Source organism: Bicyclus anynana, chromosome 26 (genome assembly GCF_947172395.1).
Source record: "Bicyclus anynana chromosome 26, ilBicAnyn1.1, whole genome shotgun sequence".
NCBI classification, from domain to species: Eukaryota; Metazoa; Arthropoda; class Insecta; order Lepidoptera; family Nymphalidae; genus Bicyclus; species Bicyclus anynana.
Genome location: NC_069108.1, coordinates 7,582,768 through 7,608,198, shown reverse-complemented (window position 1 = coordinate 7,608,198; position 25,431 = coordinate 7,582,768). Strand labels below are relative to the sequence as shown.

General features: G+C 41.7%; 2 protein-coding genes across 2 annotated transcripts in view; one reads left to right on the top strand and one right to left on the bottom strand.

Annotated features, from left to right (window-relative positions):
- Nucleotides 1-25,431, top strand: part of LOC112055983 (trichohyalin) — a 489,894-nt gene that overhangs the window by 329,106 nt on the left and 135,357 nt on the right. The gene's annotated exons all lie outside the window — the stretch shown is intronic.
- Nucleotides 1-25,431, bottom strand: part of LOC112045821 (spectrin beta chain, non-erythrocytic 5) — a 132,761-nt gene that overhangs the window by 81,946 nt on the left and 25,384 nt on the right. Inside the window, exons 14-37 of the mRNA XM_052889811.1 lie at nt 24,813-24,901; nt 24,114-24,267; nt 22,739-22,874; nt 21,425-21,637; nt 20,776-20,922; nt 19,931-20,101; nt 19,103-19,283; nt 18,268-18,440; nt 17,397-17,587; nt 15,986-16,180; nt 14,774-14,948; nt 13,768-13,880; nt 12,659-12,771; nt 11,851-11,975; nt 10,518-10,663; nt 9,200-9,302; nt 8,645-8,718; nt 6,175-6,268; nt 5,882-6,036; nt 5,064-5,172; nt 4,003-4,193; nt 3,442-3,670; nt 2,380-2,598; nt 1,038-1,231 (exon numbers count right to left, since the gene is read on the bottom strand). Coding sequence (XP_052745771.1) covers nt 1,038-1,231; nt 2,380-2,598; nt 3,442-3,670; nt 4,003-4,193; nt 5,064-5,172; nt 5,882-6,036; nt 6,175-6,268; nt 8,645-8,718; nt 9,200-9,302; nt 10,518-10,663; nt 11,851-11,975; nt 12,659-12,771; nt 13,768-13,880; nt 14,774-14,948; nt 15,986-16,180; nt 17,397-17,587; nt 18,268-18,440; nt 19,103-19,283; nt 19,931-20,101; nt 20,776-20,922; nt 21,425-21,637; nt 22,739-22,874; nt 24,114-24,267; nt 24,813-24,901 — 3,690 coding nt within the window. The remainder of the gene's footprint in view (nt 1-1,037; nt 1,232-2,379; nt 2,599-3,441; nt 3,671-4,002; nt 4,194-5,063; nt 5,173-5,881; nt 6,037-6,174; nt 6,269-8,644; nt 8,719-9,199; nt 9,303-10,517; nt 10,664-11,850; nt 11,976-12,658; nt 12,772-13,767; nt 13,881-14,773; nt 14,949-15,985; nt 16,181-17,396; nt 17,588-18,267; nt 18,441-19,102; nt 19,284-19,930; nt 20,102-20,775; nt 20,923-21,424; nt 21,638-22,738; nt 22,875-24,113; nt 24,268-24,812; nt 24,902-25,431) is intronic.

Here is a 25,431-nt window from a genome sequence, read left to right as displayed (position 1 = left end):
TGGGTATTTCATCATTATCAACCCATATTCGGCTCACTGCTGAGCTCGAGTCTCCTTTTAGAATGAGAGGGGTTAGGCCAATAGTCCACCACGCTGGCCCAATGCGGATTGGCAGACTTCACACACGCAGAGGATTAAGATAATTCTCAGGTATGCAGGTTTCCTCACGATGTTTTCCTTCACCGTTTGAGACACGTGATATTTAATTTCTTAAAATGAACACAACTGAAAAGTTAGAGGTGCTTGCCCCGGACCGGATTCGAACCTACGCCTTCGGGAATCGGAGGCAGAGGTCATATCCAGTGAGCTATCACGGCTCTTAAAGTCAAGTAAAGTCTCAAAAGTGGTTATTTAGAACTGATGAAAACACATCATCATCACCCCAAATATTTACTAATAGACATTCTGTATATTTTTAACTAGCTGACGCCGCGCGGTTTCACCCGCGTGGTTCCCGTTCCCGTGGGAATACGGGGATAATAGCCTACCTCGATAAATGGGCTCTCTAACATTGAAAGACATTTTTGAAATCGGACCAATATTTCTTGTTAGTTTTTAATTGTATTTCTAAATAAAATATTGAAATTTTCCTTTGTGAAATTATAAATTATATATAAATTTGATTATAATTATAACTGATTGCTACCTTATAAACTAAAATTTAAAAATCTTAATTTAATTTTAAGTTTTTAATTGTGTATATACTACAGATTAAAATATTGTAATCTTTGTTTGTGAAGAGATGGTAGTTGTAACACAAAATGTTTTATAGATTTTAGTACAACTGCCGTTTCTAGTTATTTTGTATGAAAATGTTTTTTGCACAATAAATCATTTATTTATTTATTTAGTAGTTCTTGAGATTAGGTCGTTCAAGCAAGCAAACAAACAAACTTTTCAGCTTTATAATATAAGTATAGATGACATTAAGCGTTTATAAAGTCATCTTTTAAAAACTTTTAATGTAAATAAAACACCTCATCATTAAGTTAATTTGTAAAAAATAATGATGAGGCGATATATAGATGACCACTGACCGGCAAACGCTCTCGACGAGCGCGGCCTGTCTCAGCGCAGCCTTCCGTTGCAACCTCGCCAGCGAGTCAGCCAGCTGCTCGTGCCTGCTCACGAGCGCAGCACCCTCGGGGTGACCACTCGCCGCCATTGATGCTGCGACGTGGCCCATCTCGGAGATGATCGCCGCGTACGTGTCCAACTCTAACTCTACCGCCTGGAAGGAGAGGTGTTAATTAATTACAACACTAGCGAACGCCCGCGATTTCGTCCACCCTTAGACCTCTTTAATCCGGCCCTTACAGTAGTATCGCTGTAAAAATGGAGTTTTTCTAACATTTCCCTTCACTGCTCTGCTCCTATTGCTCGTAGCGTGATGAAAAGTATACTATAACCTGCCCAGGAGTATGTAGAATAATTGTACCAAGTTTCGTTAAAATCCCTCGAGTTTTTGTTTCTATATCGAACATACAGACAGACAGACAGACAGACAGACAGACAAAAATGTTACTGATTGCATTTTTGGCATCAGTATCGATCACTAATCACCCCCTGATAGTTATTTTGGAAATATATTTCATGTACAGAATTGACCTCTCTACAGATTTATTATAAGTATAGAAGAAGATTAGTGAATTTCAATTCCCCATACAAACACTTATCCACTATCTTACAGGAACCCCATCGATTTCCGGGATAAAAGCTATTTAACTTTAAAGTTCGATCAAATTACAGATATACCATAATCGCTTCAGTATCTTTGACCGACTTCAAAAAAAGAAGGAGATTCTCTATCTATGCTTTTTATGTTTGTTACCTCATAAATTTGTCATTTATTAACCAATTTTAAAAATTATTCTTATGCTTGAAAGAGTTACCAGTGGATATAGAGGTTCAATGGATATGGAGGTACATTCCGGAGGGTGTGGGTTCGAATCCGGTCCGGGGCATGCACCTCCTACTTTGACCGGCATTTGTTATCGCCGCGTTGCAACGACTTGCGGTACGGATGGCTTCAGTGTGCTCGTGGCGTTCGAGCCGTCCACATCTCTTATTGTGTAATTCTTTATGGGTTACTTGGGATAGACGGGGAGAGTGACTTGAGTGGAAAAGGGGAGTGTTAGATATCTGTCAAAGGCGCCTTTAACCCTACACACAACGTTTACAAGTGCGTGACTTCACTCAAGGTCATTCTCTGACATTCTAGAGTCTTATTTGGGTTACAGTTTGATTTGTTAATTAAGTTGTCCTGACAAATGTTGTGAATCAGAACCTTTGTTCGACATTAGTTTTCTTATTCTTGTAATCACTTTTGAGTCTGCTAAAATTTAAATGGGACGGGCCATGAAATGTTGCTATAGTTACCTTGTGCCTGGTAAGCAGTTGCGTGGCCCGATGTCTATCATTCCCCACGTCAGCGGAGGACAGTGCAGCATCCTTGTCTGCCAACCAGGAGTCCACCTCCAGCGCATCATGGAGGAACTGCTGAGCCTTCAAAGCCTCTTCCAATCTCGCCGCCCTCTCCTCAGCCGCTTGGGACACTGAGGAGTAAGCCTCTTCTAATTCCTTGCACAGTTGTTTGATCTGAAAACAGGATATCATTTAACCAACTTCAAAAAAAGGAGGTGATTCTCAATTAGACGCGTATGTTCTTTTTTATGTTTGTTACTGCATGACTTCGTCATTTCTTAACCAATTATAAAAATTATTTTTTTGTTTGAAAGAATATTCTAGATTCCATTTAATTTTCATGAAAATCTGTTCAGTATTATTGTGTTAAAATAAAAATAACGAAATGTCTCATACTGTGACAGTACGGGCAATTTTGAAGTAGATGCCACCACAGTGATGCATTAACTAAAGCCGATTAAATCTTTTAGGATTTAAAGGTCGTGGTTCTTTTAGAAACGGCTTTAGTAAATACATCACTTTCTTGTCACCGCCTTCAAAGTGATCAGTAGGTAGCACATATGATGTTATTTTTCGCTTTTTAGTTTATTTTTCTGACCTTGCGAAAGTGCTTGTAAACTAAGCCTAATTGAAATAAATGTATATTGCCTAAAGATTTTTACAATCCTGTAAAATAACAATTAGTTACATTGATAGTGCTTCTTTTGAGCTGCTTAAGCCACAAGTCACCAACCTTCAAAGCCTGAGGATGCTGCTCTTCTCTCTGCAGCTCCCTGTTCCAGCACTCGATGGATCAGCGGCTGCCGGCCCAGCAGTTCAGCTCGCAGCTTGGCGTGCTTCTTTTGAGCTGCTTAAGCCACAAGTCATCACCAACCTTCAAAGCCTGAGGATGCTGCTCCTCGCTCTGCAGCTCCCGACCCTGTTCCAGCACTCGATGGATCAGCGGCTGCCGACCCAGCAGTTCAGCTCGCAGCTTGGCGTGCTTCTTTTGAGCTGCTTAAGCCACAAGTCACCAACCTTCAAAGCCTGAGGATGCTGCTCCTCGCTCTGCAGCTCCCGACCCTGTTCCAGCACTCGATGGATCAGCGGCTGCCGGCCCAGCAGTTCAGCTCGCAGCTTGGCGTGCTTCTTCTGAGCCGCTTGAGCCGCGTGCAGGTCGTTGGGCAGGACCGTGGAGGATGCCGCTGCCTTGCGCTCGGACACCCAGTCCAGCTCGCCGGACACCTCCGCTGCGAACTTGTGGAGTCTGAAAGCATCAAATGGTGTTATTAAAAAAAAAATGTGAAAAGGTTTATCTATCTAATCAAACTCTAATGTGTAAAAGATAAGGTATATATTAGAGTGAGAACTTTCCGCAAGTTACCAATCTACAGTTAACATCTTTACATGCCCCCCTGACGTTATATGAAATCAAACTTTTTCTTGAAATTATCCTGACCCTAAATTACAGATTAACTGAACTAGAAGGACTGCGCGGGTATAAGGTCGTGCGCGCGGGACTCTACCGCCTTTCCGGCCCGCGCTGACCATCGGGTGTGTTACGAACGAATTTGCCAAGCTATAGTCACGATACTTTACCGTAGACTAGCCTCCAGCGCCTGCCGCCGCTCGACGGCGTGGGGGCGGAGCGCCCGGGCCGCCTGCAGCAACGCGGCGCAGTCCCGCTCGATGGCGGCCGCGTCGAAGTGTCCGCTGGAGACCAGGTCGGAGCCCTGCGCCACCAGCGACTGCGCGCGCTGCTCGCACTGGTTCAGCTCCTGCTCTAGAGCCTGGAGGAAGAACGATCATGTAAGAACAATACTGTCTTCTTTATTTATAAATAGCTGCCGCCAAGTGGTTCCCGTTCCCGTAAGAATACGAGGATAATATATAGCCTTCCTCGATAAATGGGCTATCTAACACTGAAAGAATTTTTCAAATCGGACCAGTAGTTCCTGAGATTAGCGCGTTCAATCAAACAAACTCTTCAGCTTTATAATATTAGTATAGATTTTTACATCCACATCTGTGTGTAGTACAGAGAGGGTACATCAGTTTTGGGTGAGAGAATGTTTGTCGCACAAATCAATGTTGTCACTTCTACAAAGCTACTAGTCCGATTTTGATGCATTTTTCAGTGACCGCTTTAAACACTCACAGCGAAAACAAACTTTGCTCTCTTGTTGTACAAATAACTATTCACTTTTCAACTTTAACCAGTGTGTCGTCATGTAGAATATGTTCACCTGGACATTGAAGTGCATAGTGGCGGGTAGCGGATTGCTGTGGCCTGCAGGCGGGTGACATATTGAAAAACACCATTATCGACCTCCACATATTACACATAACCTAATCACATCGCCCGTCAGCTAAGGTCAACCAACCTAGGTCAACTCTCGACCTTGACCGTAAGTAGCTCATTGCCTATCTGACCAATACTAGAAGGCTCTGTAGCGCCGTATTTCGAATGCCCGGCTTCCCACTTCGATCAGCTGATGGGCCCCTGATCAATTCGCGTGGGCGCCGGACGTATGCCCATACAGAACATACTAAGAGTAACAACAACAATTATTATAGATCGGCGCACCTCACGACTAGCAATCAAGTATATTCGTATATCAAGTCTATTAGTCTATATAATCATTTAGGGGTTTGTTTACCTGATGCTGTATGAGCAGACGTTTGCAAGACCTCAGGTCGGTGCCCAGCTCCTGGCTGGTCAGCGACCGCTCCAGCTCCACCAGACGCGCCTTCGCATCCTCGATCGACCTGATGATGAACAGGATTTATCATTAAAGAAATTCCTATGATTTGCTACCCGTTTCTATTACCACCTTAAGATATTTTGACGCAGTTTTGGTCGATAGCTTTACCAGTGACATTAAAAGGGTATACGGCAGTTTCATACATGAGGTTTAAGATCGTGGTGTTAGGAAATTCTTACACAACCACGTCGATGCTGGCGCTGCTGCGAGGCCTGGCGCAGCTTGGAGCCCTTGTCGCGCGAAGCCGCCACCAGCTCCTCCCACTTACCGTCCGACTGCTGCAGACCCTGCCCGACTGCGCTAGAACAGCTCGCTCACCGTCGATGCTGGCGCTGCTGCGAGGCCTGGCGCAGTTGGAGCCCTTGTCGCGCGAGGCCGCCACCAGCTCCTCTCACGTGCCGTCCGACTGCTGCAGACCCTGCCCGACTGCGCTAGAACAGCTCGCTCACCGTCGATGTTGGCGCTGCTGCGAGGCCTGGCGCAGCTTGGAGCCCTTGTCGCGCGAGGCCGCCACCAGCTCCTCTCACGTGCCGTCCGACTGCTGCAGACCCTGCCCGACTGCGCTAGAACAGCTCGCTCACCGTCGATGTTGGCGCTGCTGCGAGGCCTGGCGCAGCTTGGAGCCCTTGTCGCGCGAGGCCGCCACCAGCTCCTCTCACGTGCCGTCCGACTGCTGCAGACCCTGCCCGACTGCGCTAGAACAGCTCGCTCACCGTCGATGTTGGCGCTGCTGCGAGGCCTGGCGCAGCTTGGAGCCCTTGTCGCGCGAGGCCGCCACCAGCTCCTCCCACGCCGCGTGCAGCGCGTCCAGGCGGGCCTCCACCTCGCGCGCGCGCGTCGCGTCCGACTTCTGCAGACCTTGCCCGATCTGTGAGATCACATCGATCGATCAATAGTTTTTCAGTTTGTGTGACATACATTTATATGGCCATACAATAATACCTTTTAACGCATTCGGCTCTGATAAGTGTACGTTCACCTTTATAGGCACTGTATTGAGACTTACGCTTTCAACATTCCTCAGCTGTTTCTCGTTGGCTTGCAGCTCTCGTTCGAACGCTTCATGCTTCTGCAGCTTGCGCTCCAAGTTGGCCAGATCTCTGCACGACAAAGTCAAAGTAAAAATCTACACTTATATTATAAAAAGGTAAAAATTGTAGTACTGTAGAAGCATCGGATAGTAATATAATTAATAAAAGACGATAAGTGTGTTTTAGACGAATGAAGTAAAACTTCTTCAAATATAAAACAATACATGAAAGAGAAACTTAAAACTTTAGAAGCGGTCAATAGCGCCATCTATCGTGTCAGACTTGCGTTACTTCACTAGTCTACTAGTTAGTTCACAATTATGCCGTTAAAACTAAACAGATTCGGCGCTAGGCTTACAAGTGTAGTGTCCTAGTTTAGCGGTGTTACTACAGATGGCGCTTTGATTACACTTTTCGTAACTCATTAACCAGCTTACTCCTCAAGTCGAGCGCTATAGTATGCGCGTTATCATCTGAGTCGTCCGGTCATAAAAGTCAAAAAAGATAGGAATGTGCAGCGCGCCTACCTGCGCACCCTAATTATCGATAAACGGCTACCTGCGCACGTGCTAATGATGAGTCAATAATGATTTGGACGATTCTGATTGGTCGGTTTCTAATGTAATTGCATTGCGTATTTTTTTTGCCATAAATGTGTTTACTGCAATTAAATAAATACATTCATGTGTTACTCGTTGCGCACTATGGATACTTTATTTTCTAACGTTGATCTGAAGAAATTACATGGCGATATTAGCCCTCAAGCTCGAACACTGATTCACAACGTATTCCTGTTTCTCAATGAATTGAAAAGTGATCCGAATAAAGTGGCTTCTCTAAATTTCAACAAACTACGTGAAATGGCCGCATTTGTTTGTGGTGTGAGCAGAGCGACAGTGGACCGAATCAAGACGGAAGTATCACAATCAGGCAGTACCTGTATACCAAGAACAAATTTTAAGAAACCACAAACCGTCACTAATATTGACGATTTTGATAAAAGTGTGTTGAAGCGAACTGTAGCTTCATTTTATGAGAATGGAGAGTATCCATCCGTGGCGAAAATTTTAGAAAAATTCCGTGAACAATGACCCCATTTTAAATGCGGCAACACTTCAATGAGAATACTACTGAAGGAGGTTGGGTTCCAGTATAAGAAAAATAGCGAAGGACGTAAATATTTAATGGAAAGAACTGATATTGTTTGTGCTAGAATGGACTTTTTAAGGAAATTGGATTTACTTAGAAGAACTAACGATCAGCGACCACGTTTCTATCTAGACGAAACATGGATTAATCAAAACCATGCAAGAAAGAGGATGTGGCTTGGAAGCAACGATGAAGGAGGTTTCAAGAATCAGCCTGTGGGAAAAGGCCAAAGATTAATAGTTTGCCATGCGGGTTCTGCAAGGACTGGCTTCGTTCCAGATGCGAAGCTAATATTTAAAGCGGTGAAATCAAAGGATGCTGATTACCACACAGAAATGGATGGCGAAACATATATGGCATGGTTTTCCGAATTCCTGAATCTACTTGAAGAGCCCTCAGTTATAATTGTCGATAACGCAAGCTATCATTCGATACAGTTGGAAAAGATACCCACAAGAAACACGAGGAAAGCTGAAATTCAAGAATGGTTGACAAAGAAAAAGATTCCATATTCCAGCAACGAAATTATTGAAGAATTAATAAGAAAAGTAAAAGCCAGTAACCCGCAGAAGGTCTACGCTTTAGACCATCTGGCAAATGAACGAGGTCATGAAGTAATAAGGCTCCCTCCATATCACTGTCAATATAACCCAATAGAATTAATTTGGGCACAAGTAAAGGGAGAAGTTGCGAAGAATAATAATACCTTCAAGATAGCAGATGTCGAAAATCACCTCCACCGAGCCATAGAAAATGTCACACGAGAAGACTGGGCCAAATGTGTTAGGCATGCCGAAGAACTTCAAAACAAAGATTTACAAAAAGCTCTAATTAGAGATCACGCGCCGCTTATAATAAATTTGGCAGAAGACGAAGATTCTGATGATGAAGACTCAGATGAAGATTAATTTTATTTAGTTAATAATTATATAATATGAAATATGTATTATATTAAATCAAATATTGTTAATTTTTTTAATTTTGTGAACAAGATACGATAATAAACTTTACTTATCGATAATATGTCTTTCATTGTTACACCCTTCACTAGACGGCTCCATAAGACCCATAAGTGCAAGCGAGATAGATATAGAGAAATGATTTATGGCCCTAAGACTCAGTTGTTAACGCGCGTACTATAGTAAAGAAGTTTTACTTCAAAAATAAACTAACGAAGTACCAACAAAAAGCTTTGTTTACATCGATGTTATACTTACATCAGAATGGCAAGCAATTGTGAACTTTAAACACCTAGTAATAAGGTCCTTCGTAACAATATTCAATGCTAAACAATACCTGTAACTCTGGTCCTTGGCTGTCCTGGTCTTGTCTTGTATCCAAGCCTGCAACTCCTCAGTCGCCGCCACAAACTGTCAACATACATATGGGTAATTAATTCCTTTTTATCTCGCTAGCTAGGAAAAACACATTTTGCAGCTTGATATTCATGCGCAAAGATCTACTTTATTCACTAGCGTGACGACATATTCGTATTTATGTATGGTTTTCTTGAAAAAAACATACTCTGTAAATTGAAATTGGTGCGTGAAGTTCTATTTAATCCAATAGCGAGGTAAAATGTTTGATTTTTGTCGTTAGCTCGGAAAGACCATATCATCCTTATCCATAAAAGCGTGATAAGTAAATGTTGTGCTGTCTATAATATTAAATAGTTTCAAATTAAATTATCAAATTGCTGATCTGCAGTGTTCTTTAAACACTTTTCAACACATAGTGACTAAAAACTAATTTTCCTCACTAATATTAAGGAAGAAAAGCGCCTTTTTCCAGCTAGTGAGGTGAATATAGCTATTCCATTATCGAAATAGAATCGTACAAAAATGTAAATACCTGTTGATGTGCTAAGCTAGCGAGCAGCGCCCGCCGTCTCTCGGCGGCCGCGTGACGTACGCTGTCTCTCCTCTGTAGCACCGCCGCGCGACGAGCAGTGATGCTGTACAATAAAGAATTGTTAAAAAATAGATTACATCTATCTACTAGTAATAAGATCCCGATCTTGGGCAGAGAGAACTTTTTAACAAACACATGGCTTGTGGCCCTACAAGTCTCGGACCCTGTTAAGAGTTTCGTAATGTAATTCTGAGAACGTTACATACATAGGTGCATGCCCTGGACAGGATTCGAACCTACACCCTCCGGAATCAGAGGCAGATGTCATATCCCCTGGACTATTTTTTTTTTTTTTTATTCTTTACAAGTTAGCCCTCGACTACAATCTCACCTGATGGTAAGTGATGATGCAGTCTAAGATGGAAGCGGGCTAACTTGTTAGGAGGAGGATGAAAATCCACACCCCTTTCGGTTTCTACACGGCATCGTACCGGAACGCTATATCGCTTGGCGGTACGTCTTTGCCGGTAGGGTGGTAACTAGCCACGGCCGAAGCCTCCCACCAGCCAGACCTGGACAAATTAAGAAAATCTCAATCTGCCCAGCCGGGGATCGAACCCAGGACCTCCGTTTTGTAAATCCACCGCGCATACCACTGCGCCACGGAGGTCGTCAAAAGGACTATCACACCTCATATGTTACATATGAGCCATGTTAAATACATATGGGTGGAAATAATAACCCCTTTTGGGTTTCTGTAGCCGGTGAAATTTTGCCTCTCGGGAACGAGGCATTTTCCACCGTCTTTCACCGACTATGGCAGTGAGCACTAATGGCGTAAGAGGCGACGTAACCTACCAGTTACAGGTCAGCGGGGGACAGGGGGGGGGGGCGATTTGTCGAGCCGAGGAGAAACGTTCCATCATCAGAAGGGCGAAAAGCGAAGAGGTAAGGTTGTCGAATTTGTCGAGTTGTAAATAACTTGTAAGGAGTCAAAAAGATGGCCCAGGAAATATGCAAAGAGCAGGTAAGTGCGGTTAGACTCATCACCGAGGGGCGGTGGTTCAATCCCCGCCCCGTTGGTCTATTGTCGTACCCACTCCTAATACAGTCTATACTATTTGGAGGGGAAATGGGAATGTAGTGTTTGTCTATATATACAGTACAGTAAGGACGAGGGACCTTATAGGGAGTATTGGTCATATTAAAAAAACTGGGCTTGTACTCCCACGATTCGGCCCATAAGACCTTGAAGTCAGGTGCCATGGGAGGTGGTGGGATGTACTCCTTTTTTAAGGCGGTTTTAAAATAAACTCACTGGTCGGCGGCGTAGTGTCTGTCCTTCTGTTGTGCCAGTCCTTGCGCCTTCTGCGAGAAGGCGGCGAGGCGCTCGTCCTGCGCCGCCAGCCGCGCCTCGAGCTCCTCGTGCCGTTTGAGCAGCGCCTCGGCCTCGTCCACTGACGACTGTAAATAATTCAAAGGATTTTATTAGTAGGTGGTAAGGTTCATAATTGCTTGACATTGTGTTGTAGAATTAGAGTAAAAAAGTAAACAAGCAACTATAGTAAAGCGGCTTAGTTTTAGCGACGTACGGTACGAAGTTATTCGAGTTGGGGTTAACTTTTCTCGTTCTCGCTTATAGTTTCCGTTTAAATAAATTCTCGAACAATCGATTGTTGACACGAGAACATAAAAAAGCGAGCTTTGGACATGTTTAAAACGATATATCTATTCTTTTAATTTTAAAAAAATAACAAGTGTGCTTTAGAACAACAACTGAAGTAAAACTTCTTCAAAAATAAAATAACACATGAAAGAGAAACTTGAAAATTCGTAGCTGTTAGTAGCGCCATCTCTCGTGTCGGACTTGCATTACTTCACAAGCTCCTACTAGTTAGTTCACAATTATGCCGTAAGACTAAACGTATTCAGCGCTGAGCTTAAGCTGTGTCGTAGTTTAGCAATATTACAACAGATGGCGCTTTTAAAACTTAACGGTATGTCATTTTTGGTAACGCATTCCCGAGCTTACTCCCCAAGTCAAAATTGCGTAAGAAGGTTTTACTTAAAAAAAAAAATCATTTATACTAATATTATAAATCTAATGAGTTTGTTTGTTTGCTTGCACACGTTAATCTCAGCAACTACTAGTCCGATTTGAAAAATTCTTTCAGTGTTAGATAGCCCATTTATCGAGGAATGCTATAGCCTATATATTATCCCCGTATTCCTACGAGAACGGGAACCACGCATGTGAAACCGCGCGGCGTCAGCTAGTTATAAATTTTAGCAGACTCAGAAGTGACTACAAAAATAAGAAAACTAATATCGAACAAAAGTTATGATTCACAACATTTGTCAGGACAACTTAATTAACAAATGAAACTGTAACCAAAATAAGACCCTAGAATGGCAGAGAATGACCTTGACTGAAGTCACGCACTTGTGAACGTTGTGTGTAGGGTTAAAGGCGCCTTTGACAGATATCTAACACTCCCCTTTTCCACTCAAGTCACTCTCCCCATCTATTCCAAGTAACCCATAAAGAATTACACAACAAGAGATGTGGACGGCTCGAACGCCACGAGCACACTGAAGCCGTCCGTACCGCAAGTCGTTGCAACGCGGCGATAACACAAACAAAACATTACCCCGCAGTGGTTGTAGTCGAGGAAGGCCTCGTGCGCGCCGCTGGAGGCGTCGATCTGGTCGGCCTCGCGGTTGAAACTCTGCAGTTGGAGGCACTGCTTCAGGTGCAGCTCCTTGGCTTGCCACTCTGTTGACGAAAGATACAGTTATTTAATATTGTTACGAAGGATCTTATTATTAGGTACATAAGGCCCACAATAGGGATGACGACAGATTTTTTTAATTGTAAATAAAATTAGGAGTATGCTAATAGTAAAGCAATTTTGTAAAAGTGACAGGATATCTGCGATCATTACTTTCGGAGCTACAGGGATTTATAGTCATATTTGCGGCGCTGCCGCGGATCCCTGAAAAACGGTCCATACAAAATGGCACGAACTAATGACGTCGTAGGTAATGTAATGATCGTTAGATTTGTATGTGCGTTCAAACAAAATTACTAATATCTTTGTTATTTGTGCGTTTATGTTTATAGTTCACATATTAAAAAATGTCACATTTAATTTAAGGAAGCTAAAACTGTGTGAATTTTCATCAAATTACGATAAAAGATTTTTAATAAATTTTGATTTATTTTGCAAATATCCAGACAATCTTTGCTTTTTATGTATAAATTAGCTAACATTGACCTTATTTACCCGAATCTATACTAATATATAAAGCTGAAGAGTTTGTTTGTTTGCTTGAACGCGCTAATCTCAGGTACTACTGGTCTGATTTAAAAAATTCTTTCAGTGTTAGATAGCCCATTTATCAAGGAAGAGATACTCTAAGCATAGTTGAGCTTAAAATAGAAAAATGCACACATACCTTTTATAATTGCTTGCTGTTCCGCCTCCAAGAGTTTGGCAGTCTCAGCGACGTCGGTTAAAGCAGGATTGGATGCCACCAACTGCTTGCCGAGTCCTATCACTTCTTTGAACCTGTCAACATTTCATCATTAACCCATATTCGGCTCACTGCTAAGCTTGCTAAGGACAATATGTTTATAATATAAATTAATTGGTGTTAAATATATTCGATGTGTGAATTCACCTCGTCCCCCTCAAAAAGCGGCAGACAATTTTGTTGATGATTTTGGGTAATCATCATCATCATCAACCTATATTCGGCTCACTTCTGAGCTCGAGTCTCCTCTCAGAATGAGAAGGGTTAGGTTAGTTCACCACGCTGGCCCAATGTGGATTGGCAGACTTCACACACGCAGAGAATTGAGAAAATTCTCTGGTGTGCAGGTTTCCTCACGATGTTCACCGTTTGAGACACGTGATATTTAATTTCTTAAAATGCACACAACTGAAAAGTTGGCGGTGCATGCCACGGACCGGATTCGAACCTACACTCTCCGGAATCGGAGACAGAGGTCACTGGGCTATCATGACTCTAATTAAACATGACATTAATTATGGGGTATTTCAGCACAGTAGGCCTAGCTTACATTTTTTTTTTCTCTACAAGTTAGCCCTTGACCTCTCACCTGATGGTAAGTGATGATGAAGTCTAAGATGATATAAGCGGGCTAACTTGTTCGGAGGAGGATGAAAATCCACACCACTTTCTAACTGTGGTAACTAACCGCGGCCAAAGCCTCCCACAGCCAGACCTGGACCAATTAAAAAAGCGTCAATCAACCCAGCCGGGGATCGAACCCAGGACCTCCGTCTTGTAAATCCACCGCGCATATCATTGCGCCACGCAGGCCGTCAAACATTTTTCTAGTTTTCGAAGCGTTTGCGACTGTAGAAAGAGGATTAACATGCCATTTGGCTAAAGCCCAAAGGCTACTAAAATTAGGTTTTAGTGGTAAGATCCAAAGCCCATCTTCTCCCCCAGTAAGTCGGGTACCTCAGAAAGATATTTCCTCCCAAAAAAGATACAGAGGTCAACAGTGATGGTCACTAGCCACCAAGTGCACTCACTCGTCGTCGTGCGCGCGGATGTCGTCGCGCAGCTCCTGGTGCTGCTTCACCAGCTCGGCTGCAGTGGCCACATCTTTGGCGTGCACGTCCGCTGACACTTGCTCGCGGACTTTCTGCAATACAACAGTACAGATTATTACCTCAGACCTAATATATATGGACCAGTATCACGCCCCAAAGAGCCGTGATAATCCAGTGGATATGACCTCTCCCTCCGATTCCGGAGGGTGTGAGTTCGGGGCATGCCTCCAACTTTTCAGTTGTGTGCATTTTAAGAAATTAAATATCACGTGTCTCGAACGGTGAAGAAAAACATCGTGAGAAAACCTGCACACCAGAGAATTTTCTTAATTCTCTGCGTGTGTGAAGTCTGCCAATCCACATTGGGCCAGCGTGGTGAACTAACCTAACCCTTCTCATTCTGAGAGGAGACTCGAGCTCAGAAGTGAGCCGAATATAGGTTGATGATGATGATGATTACCCAAAATCATCAACAAAATTGTCTGCCGCTTTTTGAGGGGGACGAGGTGAACTCACACATCGAATATATTTAACACCAATTAATTTATATTATAAACATATTGTCCTTACTGTACACACAACTATTTTGATTTGCAATACACACACTTGTAATTTTTACACAGACTAACAAACACATCGTTTAGACTCGTTATATAAAATATTCGATTACTTGACCGATGTTTTGCTGTTCCGGATGAAGAATCAATTCTTTACATATATTGTTTTTAATAGATTTAATAACTTGGAAATATGTACTTCCTATGAAACGAAACTTCATATTTTAGTAAACTAGAAGTTGTTGACTGCCATTTAACTACACAAACTGACATTTTAGAGAGCTATTTACACGAAGAAAACGATTACAATGAAACATCGATTCAATAGAAACAGTTTTTATGAACATGTTAGATCATTGATCTTATACATCGACAGAGGGGTAACGTCTTGCAAGAAAGGTCCCTGTCTAATTCATCTGAGGTCTCACCTGTATCCAATCCTGCAGCTGCCTCGCCCCGTTGGCGAAGACCTGGTGCCCCACAGCGCTCTCCAGCCGGGCCCTGCGTTCAGCCGCTTGAGCCCTGCACCTGCCCCAGGCGGCCTCCAGCTGCTTCTGTCTGCCTTCCACGTTCGCGCGCTCGGTGGGGTACTGAGATTTCACCCTGTTTATAAAAACAAAAATTAAGAAAAATCTGAAGAAAATTTAAAAATTAAAAAAATCCATCATTTTACAGATATTTGAAACTCAAATCACAGCTCAGCCGCTGAAAAAATCTGTATAAAAGCACAGATATACACGTACATACAAAAATACATTATGATTAAATTTTTTACTAATGTACAAAATATTAAAATATCCGTACTAAAAAAAATTTCTTCCTGTATTGTAATCTGGTATATAGCTCAATGGTTACATTTATATTCCGATATTCCCACAGGAATGAGAAACCGTGAGGCAAAACTAGCTAATTGTATTGTCATAAAAATTCGTATAATAAATACCAAATTAAAGGATTCTTCACTTGGAGTAGCAAAGGATTCTTATATTTAAAGTTGCATAGGATTTTTAGATTGACATTAGCAAGAAAAATCTAAAGTTGAAAGTAGCAAAGGATTCTTAGTTTATAGCGAGAGATTTAACGGCTTTAGCCTTGTCTTCCCAAAGTACATTATTTTTTTGTAATAATATACTTTTAAAATGCAAGATTGTTATAACCAACATACCCATTCATTTGCAACCATTGTAATACGCTGCATGCAACAATAAAGAGACATTTAGTGCGAAAATTTATATATTATAGTATATCTATTATAGTTTGTCTACTTTTTGCCTTTGGAAGCCGGTTTGACTTTTGATACATGTATTGATAAAGTAAAGTATACAGACAAACGTTTGTCAGTAGACAGTTGAAAGACAGAGCTACGAGCGTTGTTGAAAGACAAAACTTTCTTAAGCTCTTAATCATAAGTAACCTTCAGTTTACACACACTAACGCACTTGTTCTGTCACCTATCACTACATCCAAAAACAAACGAACTTGCATATACCTATCGAGTCCAGTGAATATGACCTCTGCCTGAGAATTTTCTTAATTATCCACATGTGTGAAGTCTGCCAATTCACATTAGCCTAACTCTTCTCAATTTGAGAAGAGACTCGTGGTCTACAGTTGGCCAAATATGGGTTGTTAATACTTACGAGTCAGCGAGCAGCGTGACGGTGTTCACCTTCTCTCGTAGAGGCTCCAGCTCGCGCTCCAACTGCGCGTGGCGACGTTGTAACGCGCGCACAGTGCGCAGGTCGGCGGCGGGTGCTCCGCCTGCTGCCAGCTGTTGCTCTTTCTCAGACATCCAGTCTAGTGCTTCGTCGCAGGTACGGTTGAAGAGTTCCACGCTGACAAATTGATAGAAATTAATATATTTTATTCTAGTTTTCGAAACGTTTACGATCGTAGAAAGAGAATCGACATGCCATTTGGTTAAAGCCTACTAAAAAGTAGGTTAACTAAGGTTTTAGTGGTAAGACCCAAAGCCTCAAACCAATTATTGTATAGGACCTGCCTTGGCAGACGAAGCCTTAAGAAATTAAATATCACGGAAACGGTACGGTCTGGAAAAAGCTGGAGGAGGCCTTTACCCGAGAAGGGGTTCCGATAAATGGTAACGAAGAAAGCGACAGCAATTAATATATTAATACATTTTTTTTATAATATTATGTTAGTAATTAAGTTTAAAAATTGCTTGTACGTTATGTTATTTTTATTTGGATTGGAAATAAACAGGCTTATTGTTATTATTAAATATCACGGAACGGTGAAGGAAAAACATCGTGTGGAAACCTGCACACCAGAGAATTTTCTCAATTCTCTGCGTGTGTGAAGTCTAGCAATCCGCATTTGGCCGGCGTGGTGGACGAAGGCCTTACCCCTCTCATTATTAGAGACTCGTGCTCAACAGTGAGCTGAATATGGTTTGTTAATGATGAAATTGATAGAATGTTCAATAATTTCTTTGGACATCTACACTAATATTATAAAGCTGAAGAGTTTGTTTGGTTGAACGCGCTAATCTCAGGAACTACTGGTCCGATTTAAAAAAAATCCCGGCTGGACCGACTTTTCTAATTGGTCCAGGTCTGGCTGGTAGGAGACTTCGGCCGTGGCTAGTTACCACCCTACCGACAAAGACGTACCGCCAAGCGATTTAGCGTTCCGGTACGATGTCGTGTAGAAACCGAGAGGGGTGTGGATTTTCATCCTCCTCCTAACAACTTAGTCCGCTTTCATCTCAGATTGCATCATCACTTACCATCAGGTGAGATTGTAGTCAAGGGTTAACTTGTAAAGAATGATAAAAAAATAGAGATTTCTCATATTCAGTATTTCCTCGATTTAGTAAAATTAAAAAAAAAAACTGTTTTGAAAGACAGCAAATTATTTTACTTCTCATGCTCTTGAATACCTTGCGATGCGTAGGATTCTTTTTTGATTGAATAACTCGCTTCACTCAAGGTTCAATATTAGAATTGCTCTTTCTTGGCATTCAGTACTCGCACTCGCAATTAAAATTAAATATGCTACCTTACATAATAAATAACCATTGTGATATACCTCGATGCTCCTTCTAGACTCTTCTCTTTCTGCTGTTTGAGCCTCAGCAGGCGGTCCCACTGCTGCCTCAGCTGCTGTCTCCTGGCTGTGGCTTTGGCAGCCTGGCTGTGGTTAGCCGCCACCAGCTCTTCAGCGGCCGCATCGATGCTTTCCAAGCGTTTGGAGGCTGCTGACAGGTCTGTGACGAACTTCTGCAGAACATCATGAAGACTTACATGAAATCCAGATACATATTTAAAAAAAAAACTTATGTACTTTAGCCAACACGCTTAAAGTAAAACTTCTTTTAAAACTAAAATAATACATGAAAGACAAACTTAAAAATTGGTAGAGATTAGTAGCGCCATCTGTTGTGTAGGACTTTCTTTACTTTTACTTTACAAGCTCCTACTAGTTAGTTCACAATTGTGCCATTAATTGCTAGCGAGTCTAGCTCATTCTTGTCGTGGCTAATTTTAATATTCGTCTTTACTTGTGTCCCACACTGGACACTGTAGGGTTAACCCTACATCCATTGGTCACAAGTCCGGTACTTCGTTCAAGGTTTTATTTATTTTAAAAGAGCAACTGTCGAGTTTCTTGCTGGTTTCTTCTCAGCAGAACCTGCCTTCCGAACCGGTGGTAGAATCTTTACAAATAGTCAACTGACGTGTCAAAAGTGCTTGAGCCTACTGGAAATAAATGAATTTTGATTTTTTTTTAAATTTTAAAGGTTATTCTGTGCTACTCGAGGGTTCATCGGTTATATTCTTGGTGGGAATTATGAGGATAATTTATTCAGTAAGTGGCTTTTAATCAGTTTTGCTACTGAAATCCGCTTCTGATGTCAACCCGTCTTCGACACGTGCGTAAATAGCCTCGCAGATCTCACCTCGTACTTCCTCTTGGCGGTGTCAACACTGTCCTCTGCATCTTCAGCGCGCAACATCTTCTCCTTGTCACGGATCCACTTGTCGAAGTCATCGCATTCCGCGAAGAAGCTGTACAGCTTGATGGCGTCCTCGAGCTGCAAGCGCCGCGCTTCCGACAGCTTGAGCAGCTCCTCTGAAAAACAGCACGTATATACATAGGGATAAGGTTCAATTTTGCTTGGAGATAAAGGGCTTGGTAGAATATAGATCGTTTATTCTGTTACAAAGTCGGGTCGGGTCGGGCGATGGAACGAGCTATGTTAGGAGTATCTCTGCGTGATCGAATCAGGAATGAGGAGATCCGCAGAAGAACCAAAGTCACCGACATAACTCAACGGGGCACATAGTTTGAAGAGCCGATGGACGTTGGGGTACCAAAGTGCTGGAATGGCGACCCCGCACTAGTAAGCGCAGTGTTGGCCGACCCCCCACCAGGTGGACTGACGACATCAAGCGAGTCGCAGGGATTCGCTAGATGCAGGCGGCTCAGTATCGTGATGTTTGGAAGTGCCTACAAAAGGCCTATGTCCTGCAGTGGACTCCATCGGCTGATATGATGATGGTGATGAGGATGATGATTCTGTAACAAGTTATCTCATTTGCTGCTAAGTGACGAAGCAGTCTAAGATGGATGCGGACTTATTTGGAAGAGGTTTATTTTTACCCATCCCTTACGGTTTTTTGACGTAGACCCCTTGCAGGTTGTCATAGACCCCTAGGGGTCGATATAGACCACTTTGGGAATCACTGGTCCAGGGACTCCACTCCTCGACTTCCGAACCATGCACCACATACCATATTCTCCCTCGATCTGCTCCATGCGCTGCTGCACGGGGGGGTGCGGCGCGGGCGCCGGGGGCTGAGCCCTAGGGCGCCGCGCGGGGGCTCCCCTCTTGACCTGCACCACCTGCTTCACCAGTACCGTCTTCTTGACACGCTGTACCGTGCGTACTTTCTCGGGTCGACGGACTTGGACCTGTATAAAAAATATATATATATACAACAAATCTTTTAAAACGAAATTACTATACACTTTTCTTTTGTTTTCGGCTGTATAAATTACAATACTTATAAAAAAAAAAGCTTTTGAATCAAGGCATGCATTGCAGTCTTTTTAACCGACTTCCAAAAAGGAGGAGTTTGAAGGCGGTGCCAAGCCAGAGATGTTTTAATTAAAGCCGTTTTTGAAAGAACCACAGAAATTTTGTAATTTAAACGGCTTAAATTAAAACATCTCTGGCTTGGCACCGCCTTCAAACTGATCAGAAGGTAGCACATAGGTAAGATGTTATTTTTTGCTTTTTAGTTTAGGCTAATTTTTGAGTTGGAAGTCGGTTGAATTTTTTTATTAAAATTTTTATTCATATCATAATATTGAAAAAAAATCCTGATTGTAGTCTTGGTATTGACGATGACGTCTTTTAGGTAAACATGTAACATCTGGCTGCTAAGGTTGCATGATTCTAACTTAGTACGAACATCTCCCTCTTCTTCATCTTACAACATATTTAATGGTGTTTAGTACACCAGTTTGACCGATTTCAAAATTGTATTTCATCTAATACAAGGAAAAATCAATGTATATAACTAGTAGAAACAAAAATTAAAAAAAAAAAAACTCACCGGTACGACCCTGGGTTCTATTTCTCTCACATAGTTGGCGGGTACGAACCCGTCGGTGCGGTCCGCTTTGCGCACGGACCACCAGTCCGGGTTGGTCTTGCTGATTAGGAACATCACTTCCCCCTTCGCTATCGTGATGCCCTGACCACTGAATGCGTATAGAGCTTTGACCTGGTGAGAAAAAATGTCAGTTATTAAAGGTCATTTATAAGTCAATTGGTTATTCTTTTAACCAATAAAAAATATGTTAAAATGTTAAAAAAATTTTGGTATGCGAGTGCCTAATAATAATTTTGCCACATAACGAAGCTAAGGATTCCAAGATTAAACAAACGAAGCATGTGGTTTAAAAATAGAATAGCAAGGGATTCAACGGCACGAGAGACTGTGCTGTGACACAAGAAACATGGCAAAACAAGAGATTGTTAGTTGTTAAAAATTAAATGAACATCGGTTCAAAAATAAAATCCTGAGCGCAGCAAAGGATTTATATGCACAAAATAAGAATGACAATGTAGTTATGATAGAGACGGGGCCCACCAACCTCTGGCACACTTCTCTGATGTGACGGTGCGATGGCAAACGAAGCCAGTGGTTTAAACATAGAATCCTGAGCGTAGCAAAGGATTTATAGACACGAGACACTAATGATAATGTTGTGACAGAAACGAATCTTGCTAACTTGTGACACGCTTCTCTGCTTCGTGACGGTGAGGTGGCAAACACAACGAAGCATTTGTATAATTGTATGAAACAGGGTTGTATGATCAAACAAACGAAGCTTAGAGTTTAAAAATAGAATCCTGAGCGTAGCAAAGGATTCAATGATGAAGGATGCTACTAACCTGTGGCACGCTTCTTTGCTCGGTAACAGTGCGGTGCTCGAGTCTTTCAACGGGCTCCTCCTCCCATACTTCGGTGGGCACCAGTCGAGACTCGTTCACCCACTCCTCTTGTTCTAGACCAGCGCTGGCTTCTACCTCCGTTGGCAACTGAAAGACATATTTGTTTAAGCAAGTTTAACAAACAACCTATGTATAAATGACGGTAATTAACTTTTCTAGCAGGTTCTACACCGTTACATGGATCCGTTCCGTTCAGTGTAGTTTACAAAACAAAGTCTATATAATTTTCCGGAAGGAGAATAAAAATCCACACCCCTTTCGGTTTCTACACGACATCGTACCGGAACGCTAAATCGCTTGGTACGTCTTTGCTGGCACGGACCAGTTAGGAAAACCTCAATCGGCCCCTGAATCAAACCCAGAACCTCTTGTAAATCCACCGGAATCGATATCCACTAGGCTATCACGAGATGGAAATTATAATACAGTTATGACAAACACGAGGCCACTAACTTGTGGCACGCTTCTTTGCTCGGTGACAGTGCGATGGTAAACGAATTCAGTGGTTTAAACATAGAATCCTGAGCGTAGCAAAGGATTCAAAGGTCATTACCACTGCGCCAAGTAGGCCATCAAAATAATAACGTACCTGTAATGTATGTATGCCTTGCGCCTTCAGTCTCTGCGCTACACCAGCCAGCGCTTTCAGCTCTGCAGCGTGCGCGCGCAGCTCGTCGTGCAGTAGACGCTGACGCGCCAGTAGCGCTGCAGCGCCGGCGGCGTCGCGCCCGCAGTCCGAGCTGGCGACGACCGCTCGCTTCTCGCGCATCCACGACTCTGCTTCGTTCGCGTCACCGTAGAACTGCGGGTAGTTGAAAATAATTAATTTAATTCAAAAATGTTTTCTTTAATTAGTGTTCAACTTTTGTAAGCTCAAGTTTGCTCGTATCTGTTGAATAAAAATATTTAATTGTTTTTTTTTTTTTTTAAATTTCTAATATAACAAAAATATGGTATAAGTAAAATGTAGAGAAAATAATAATTATTATTTTCTGCAAAATATGATATTCAAGAAATGAATCCAACTAAAATTCGCAATATAAATTGAGTAAATTAGAAAACTACTGTTTGAAGGAATACAAAGAAAAATATCTTGCATTAATTGAAATCACACATAATCCTGGATTCTCAATTCTAGGCTTTTGTGAAATAGGAAAAAACTTTCGTGTGGTTTTGTGAATCCACGATAAAAACATTTTTTTTTTTAATTTAACCATATCTTTTTTTATAAGAAATTATTCGGAAAATACTGCGTTAGGAGAGGGTACAACAATAGGAATGATGACAGTTTTTTTAAGTCGTATATAAATTAGGAGTATGCTAATAGTAAAGCAATTTTGAAGTATCATTGTATCTGCGATCATTACTTTCGGAGCTATAGGGATTTAAAGGCTCAGATTTGCGGCGCTGCCGCGAATCTCTGAAAAACGCCCCATACAAAAAGACACGAATTAATGACGTCGTTGATTTGCTGATCATTAGATTTGTATGGGCGTTCAAACAAAATTACAATTACTTATCTTCGTTATTTGTGCGTTTATGTTTATTAGTCCAAATATTGTAAAATGTCACGTTTAATGTAAGGAAGCTAAAAATTTATGAATTCTCATCTAATTACGATAAAAGAATTTTAGTAGATTTTGAAATTCTATAATCTCATTTATTTTGTAAATATCCAGTCAATCTTTGCTTTTTACATATTAATTTGTAAATATTGACTTTATTTACCCGAACGTCTCATAAAAATCAATATATCACACCTAGTCATCATCCCCATTATCCAGTGGACGTGTCAACCACGACCTGATGAGTTGAGCTACTGACGCAAGAAGAAGTTGGAATTATGAACGCTGATGCTGAGCGCTTTTGTTATGCCGAGCGCCTTCCACTCAGTTATCAGTACCTGGTGAGCTTCCGCAGCGTCTGCCAACTGCTTCTCCCTGGCCTCCGCCAACTGCCTCAGCACCTCCCACTGCTTGTTGAGCGACGCGAGCCGCCGCTCTATCTCCACACTCTTCGGGTGCTTCGCGTCTATCAGGCTAGAGTACATTAAATAAAATAAATAAAATAGCCTTTATTAATGAAGATTTTGTACATTTAAATTATGTCCCTAATCTCATTGTGCCTCATGGCAAAGGCCTCCTCCAGCTCCCGCCAGTGTTTCCTGTCCAGAGCTACTCTTCTCCATAATGGGCCAGCTGTAAGCTTCAGCTCGTCTTCCCACCGTCTATGCTGCCGTCCCTTTTTCCGTCTCCCATTGCGAGGGCACCATTGTGTGACAAGGGTACTCCACTTTTCTTGAGCATCCCGAAGCATATGACCTGTCCATCTCCACTTAAGCTGCTCCATCCTGGTTAAAATGTCGGTAACTCTGGTCCTTTTCCTTATATCAAGGCTTCTTATCCTGTCTCTCTTCTTTACTCCCACCATGCTACGCTCCATTGCCCACTGGCATTTCTGAAGGCTATCCCTGTGGGCCCTGTTTAGCGCCCAGGTTTCGCTACCATATGTTATGCTGGGTAAAACACATGTATCAAAAACTTTTTGCTTTATACTTATGGTTGTCCCCTTATTTTTCATAATTTCTTTAAGTCCCCAGTACTTTTTCCATTTCCATTCCATTGGAGTACATTAAAAAGAACCTTATTAATAGGTGCTTAAAGTTCACAATCGCTAATCATTGTGAAATACAAAACATGGATACGACTTTGAAGTGAAATAAAATCACGGCTAACATTCATCATCATTAACAACCTATATTCGGCTCACTGTTAAGCACGAGGCTCCTTTCAGAATGAAAGGGGGCCTTAGTCCACCACGCTGGCCTAATGCGTAGAGAATTGAGAAAAATTCTCAGGTGTGCAGGTTTCCTCACGATGTTTTCCTTCACAGTTTGAGACACGTGATATTTAGTCTTAAAATGCACACAACTGAAAAGTTGTAGGTGTATGCGCCGGAATTGACCTGCTTTTGGAAGTGTACTTTGAGCCAAACCAAAAGTTGCTTTACCGGAATGCAAAAGTTTTCCTGCGGTCTCTTTAAATGCAGCAAAAATATTCTAGGATCCCAATAATAATCTTAATTACAGCAGCTGCAGTATTGAAAAAATTGATACAAATTAGAAAAAAATTGAAAAAATCCGAAAAATAATATAATTCGGTCACCCTAGGGATTTTTGGAAAACCATTCAAATCAGTTTTAGATAATTAGGTGGTGTATCATTTGCTTTTTAGCCATTAATTACGGGACAACCTGTATAATCAAATAAAATAACAGACCTCTGTCCCTTGGAGCGGTGTCGTTGCGCGACCAGGTCTCTGGCGCGTAGCTCGTGCAACAGTGCAGTGTGCTTCTGTCTTAATGCTTGTACTGCACGTAGGTCTTTGGCTGCCACGTCAGCGCGACAAATACGTTGCTTTTCTGTCACCCAGCCTGTAAAGAAGCAAGTGATTTTAAGTAGAATCCTTAACGTAGCAAAGGATTCAACCGCATGAGAGATTAGAAATTTGTGCGCAAAACAGTTTTTTATGTCAATGCATGCCAGCCTGTTGAAGAGTTATAATGTTTTTCAGATAGGAAGGGTACTGTTACAGATGCTGTATGTGTCACGCATATGAAGTTTCGAAGTACGAACTTTTATTCCGATTTTTATTGATACTTATTACATAGGCCTGGGAATTGTTAATCGTATTATCTAATTGTTGTTGAAAAAGGAAAAAAAAATATTTTACTACAGTATTAATGATCTCGATAAGATCGATTAAATCGATTTTATTATTCATTCCATTTTATTACTACATCACTAGTAACGTCACTGTACCCTTCCTATCTGAAAAACACTAAGGTTGTTCAAAATTAGTCTTATAAATTTAGCTTAAACAGCAACTACAGTAGAAGGGTTAAAAATATGTTGGTTTGTCATTCTTATTTTATTTTATTGGTTTGTATTTAAATAAAAATTATATTTAATTATTTACCTTCTTCCTCGTCGTGATCTTCCAGGAACTGGTACAAGTTCCTAGCGTCTTCTAGCCGCGCTTTGCGGTCTTTGGCTGCTGCCACTAATCTGTTCAGAAAAATAAATGAAAATTTAATAATTTATTTATTTATTTTGGTTTTATTTGCAAAACACCGATGATTCCAATCGTAACGTCATTCCGAAAAGACAAAAAGCATTAGATTCTTATTCTTTCTTTTTCTTTACACTATGTTAGAAGTGGGTATGACAATAGACCAACGGGCGGGGATCGAACCACCACCCATCGGTGATGAGTCCGACCGCTCTTACCGTCGAGGTATTGAGAATTCTCAGAAACTGTTGAGCCTATAATAATTCTCCACCAATCCCTTCAACGACTTTATCCAATTTTTGACGTTTTTTGACGTGACGATATAATTTGATGAAGCCGGCTGCACACTCGATAAAAGATGACGTCACACGTCGTTCCCTCGCTCTAGGGTTGCCAACTTTTTTTACAAGAAATAAAGTATATTCTGGTCTATGAAGATTATTAAACAGTATTTTAGAAAAACGAACATTTTCTTTTGAAAAATGCAACCATACCATCAGTATTTTCAACGTTGTCACGTTCAACT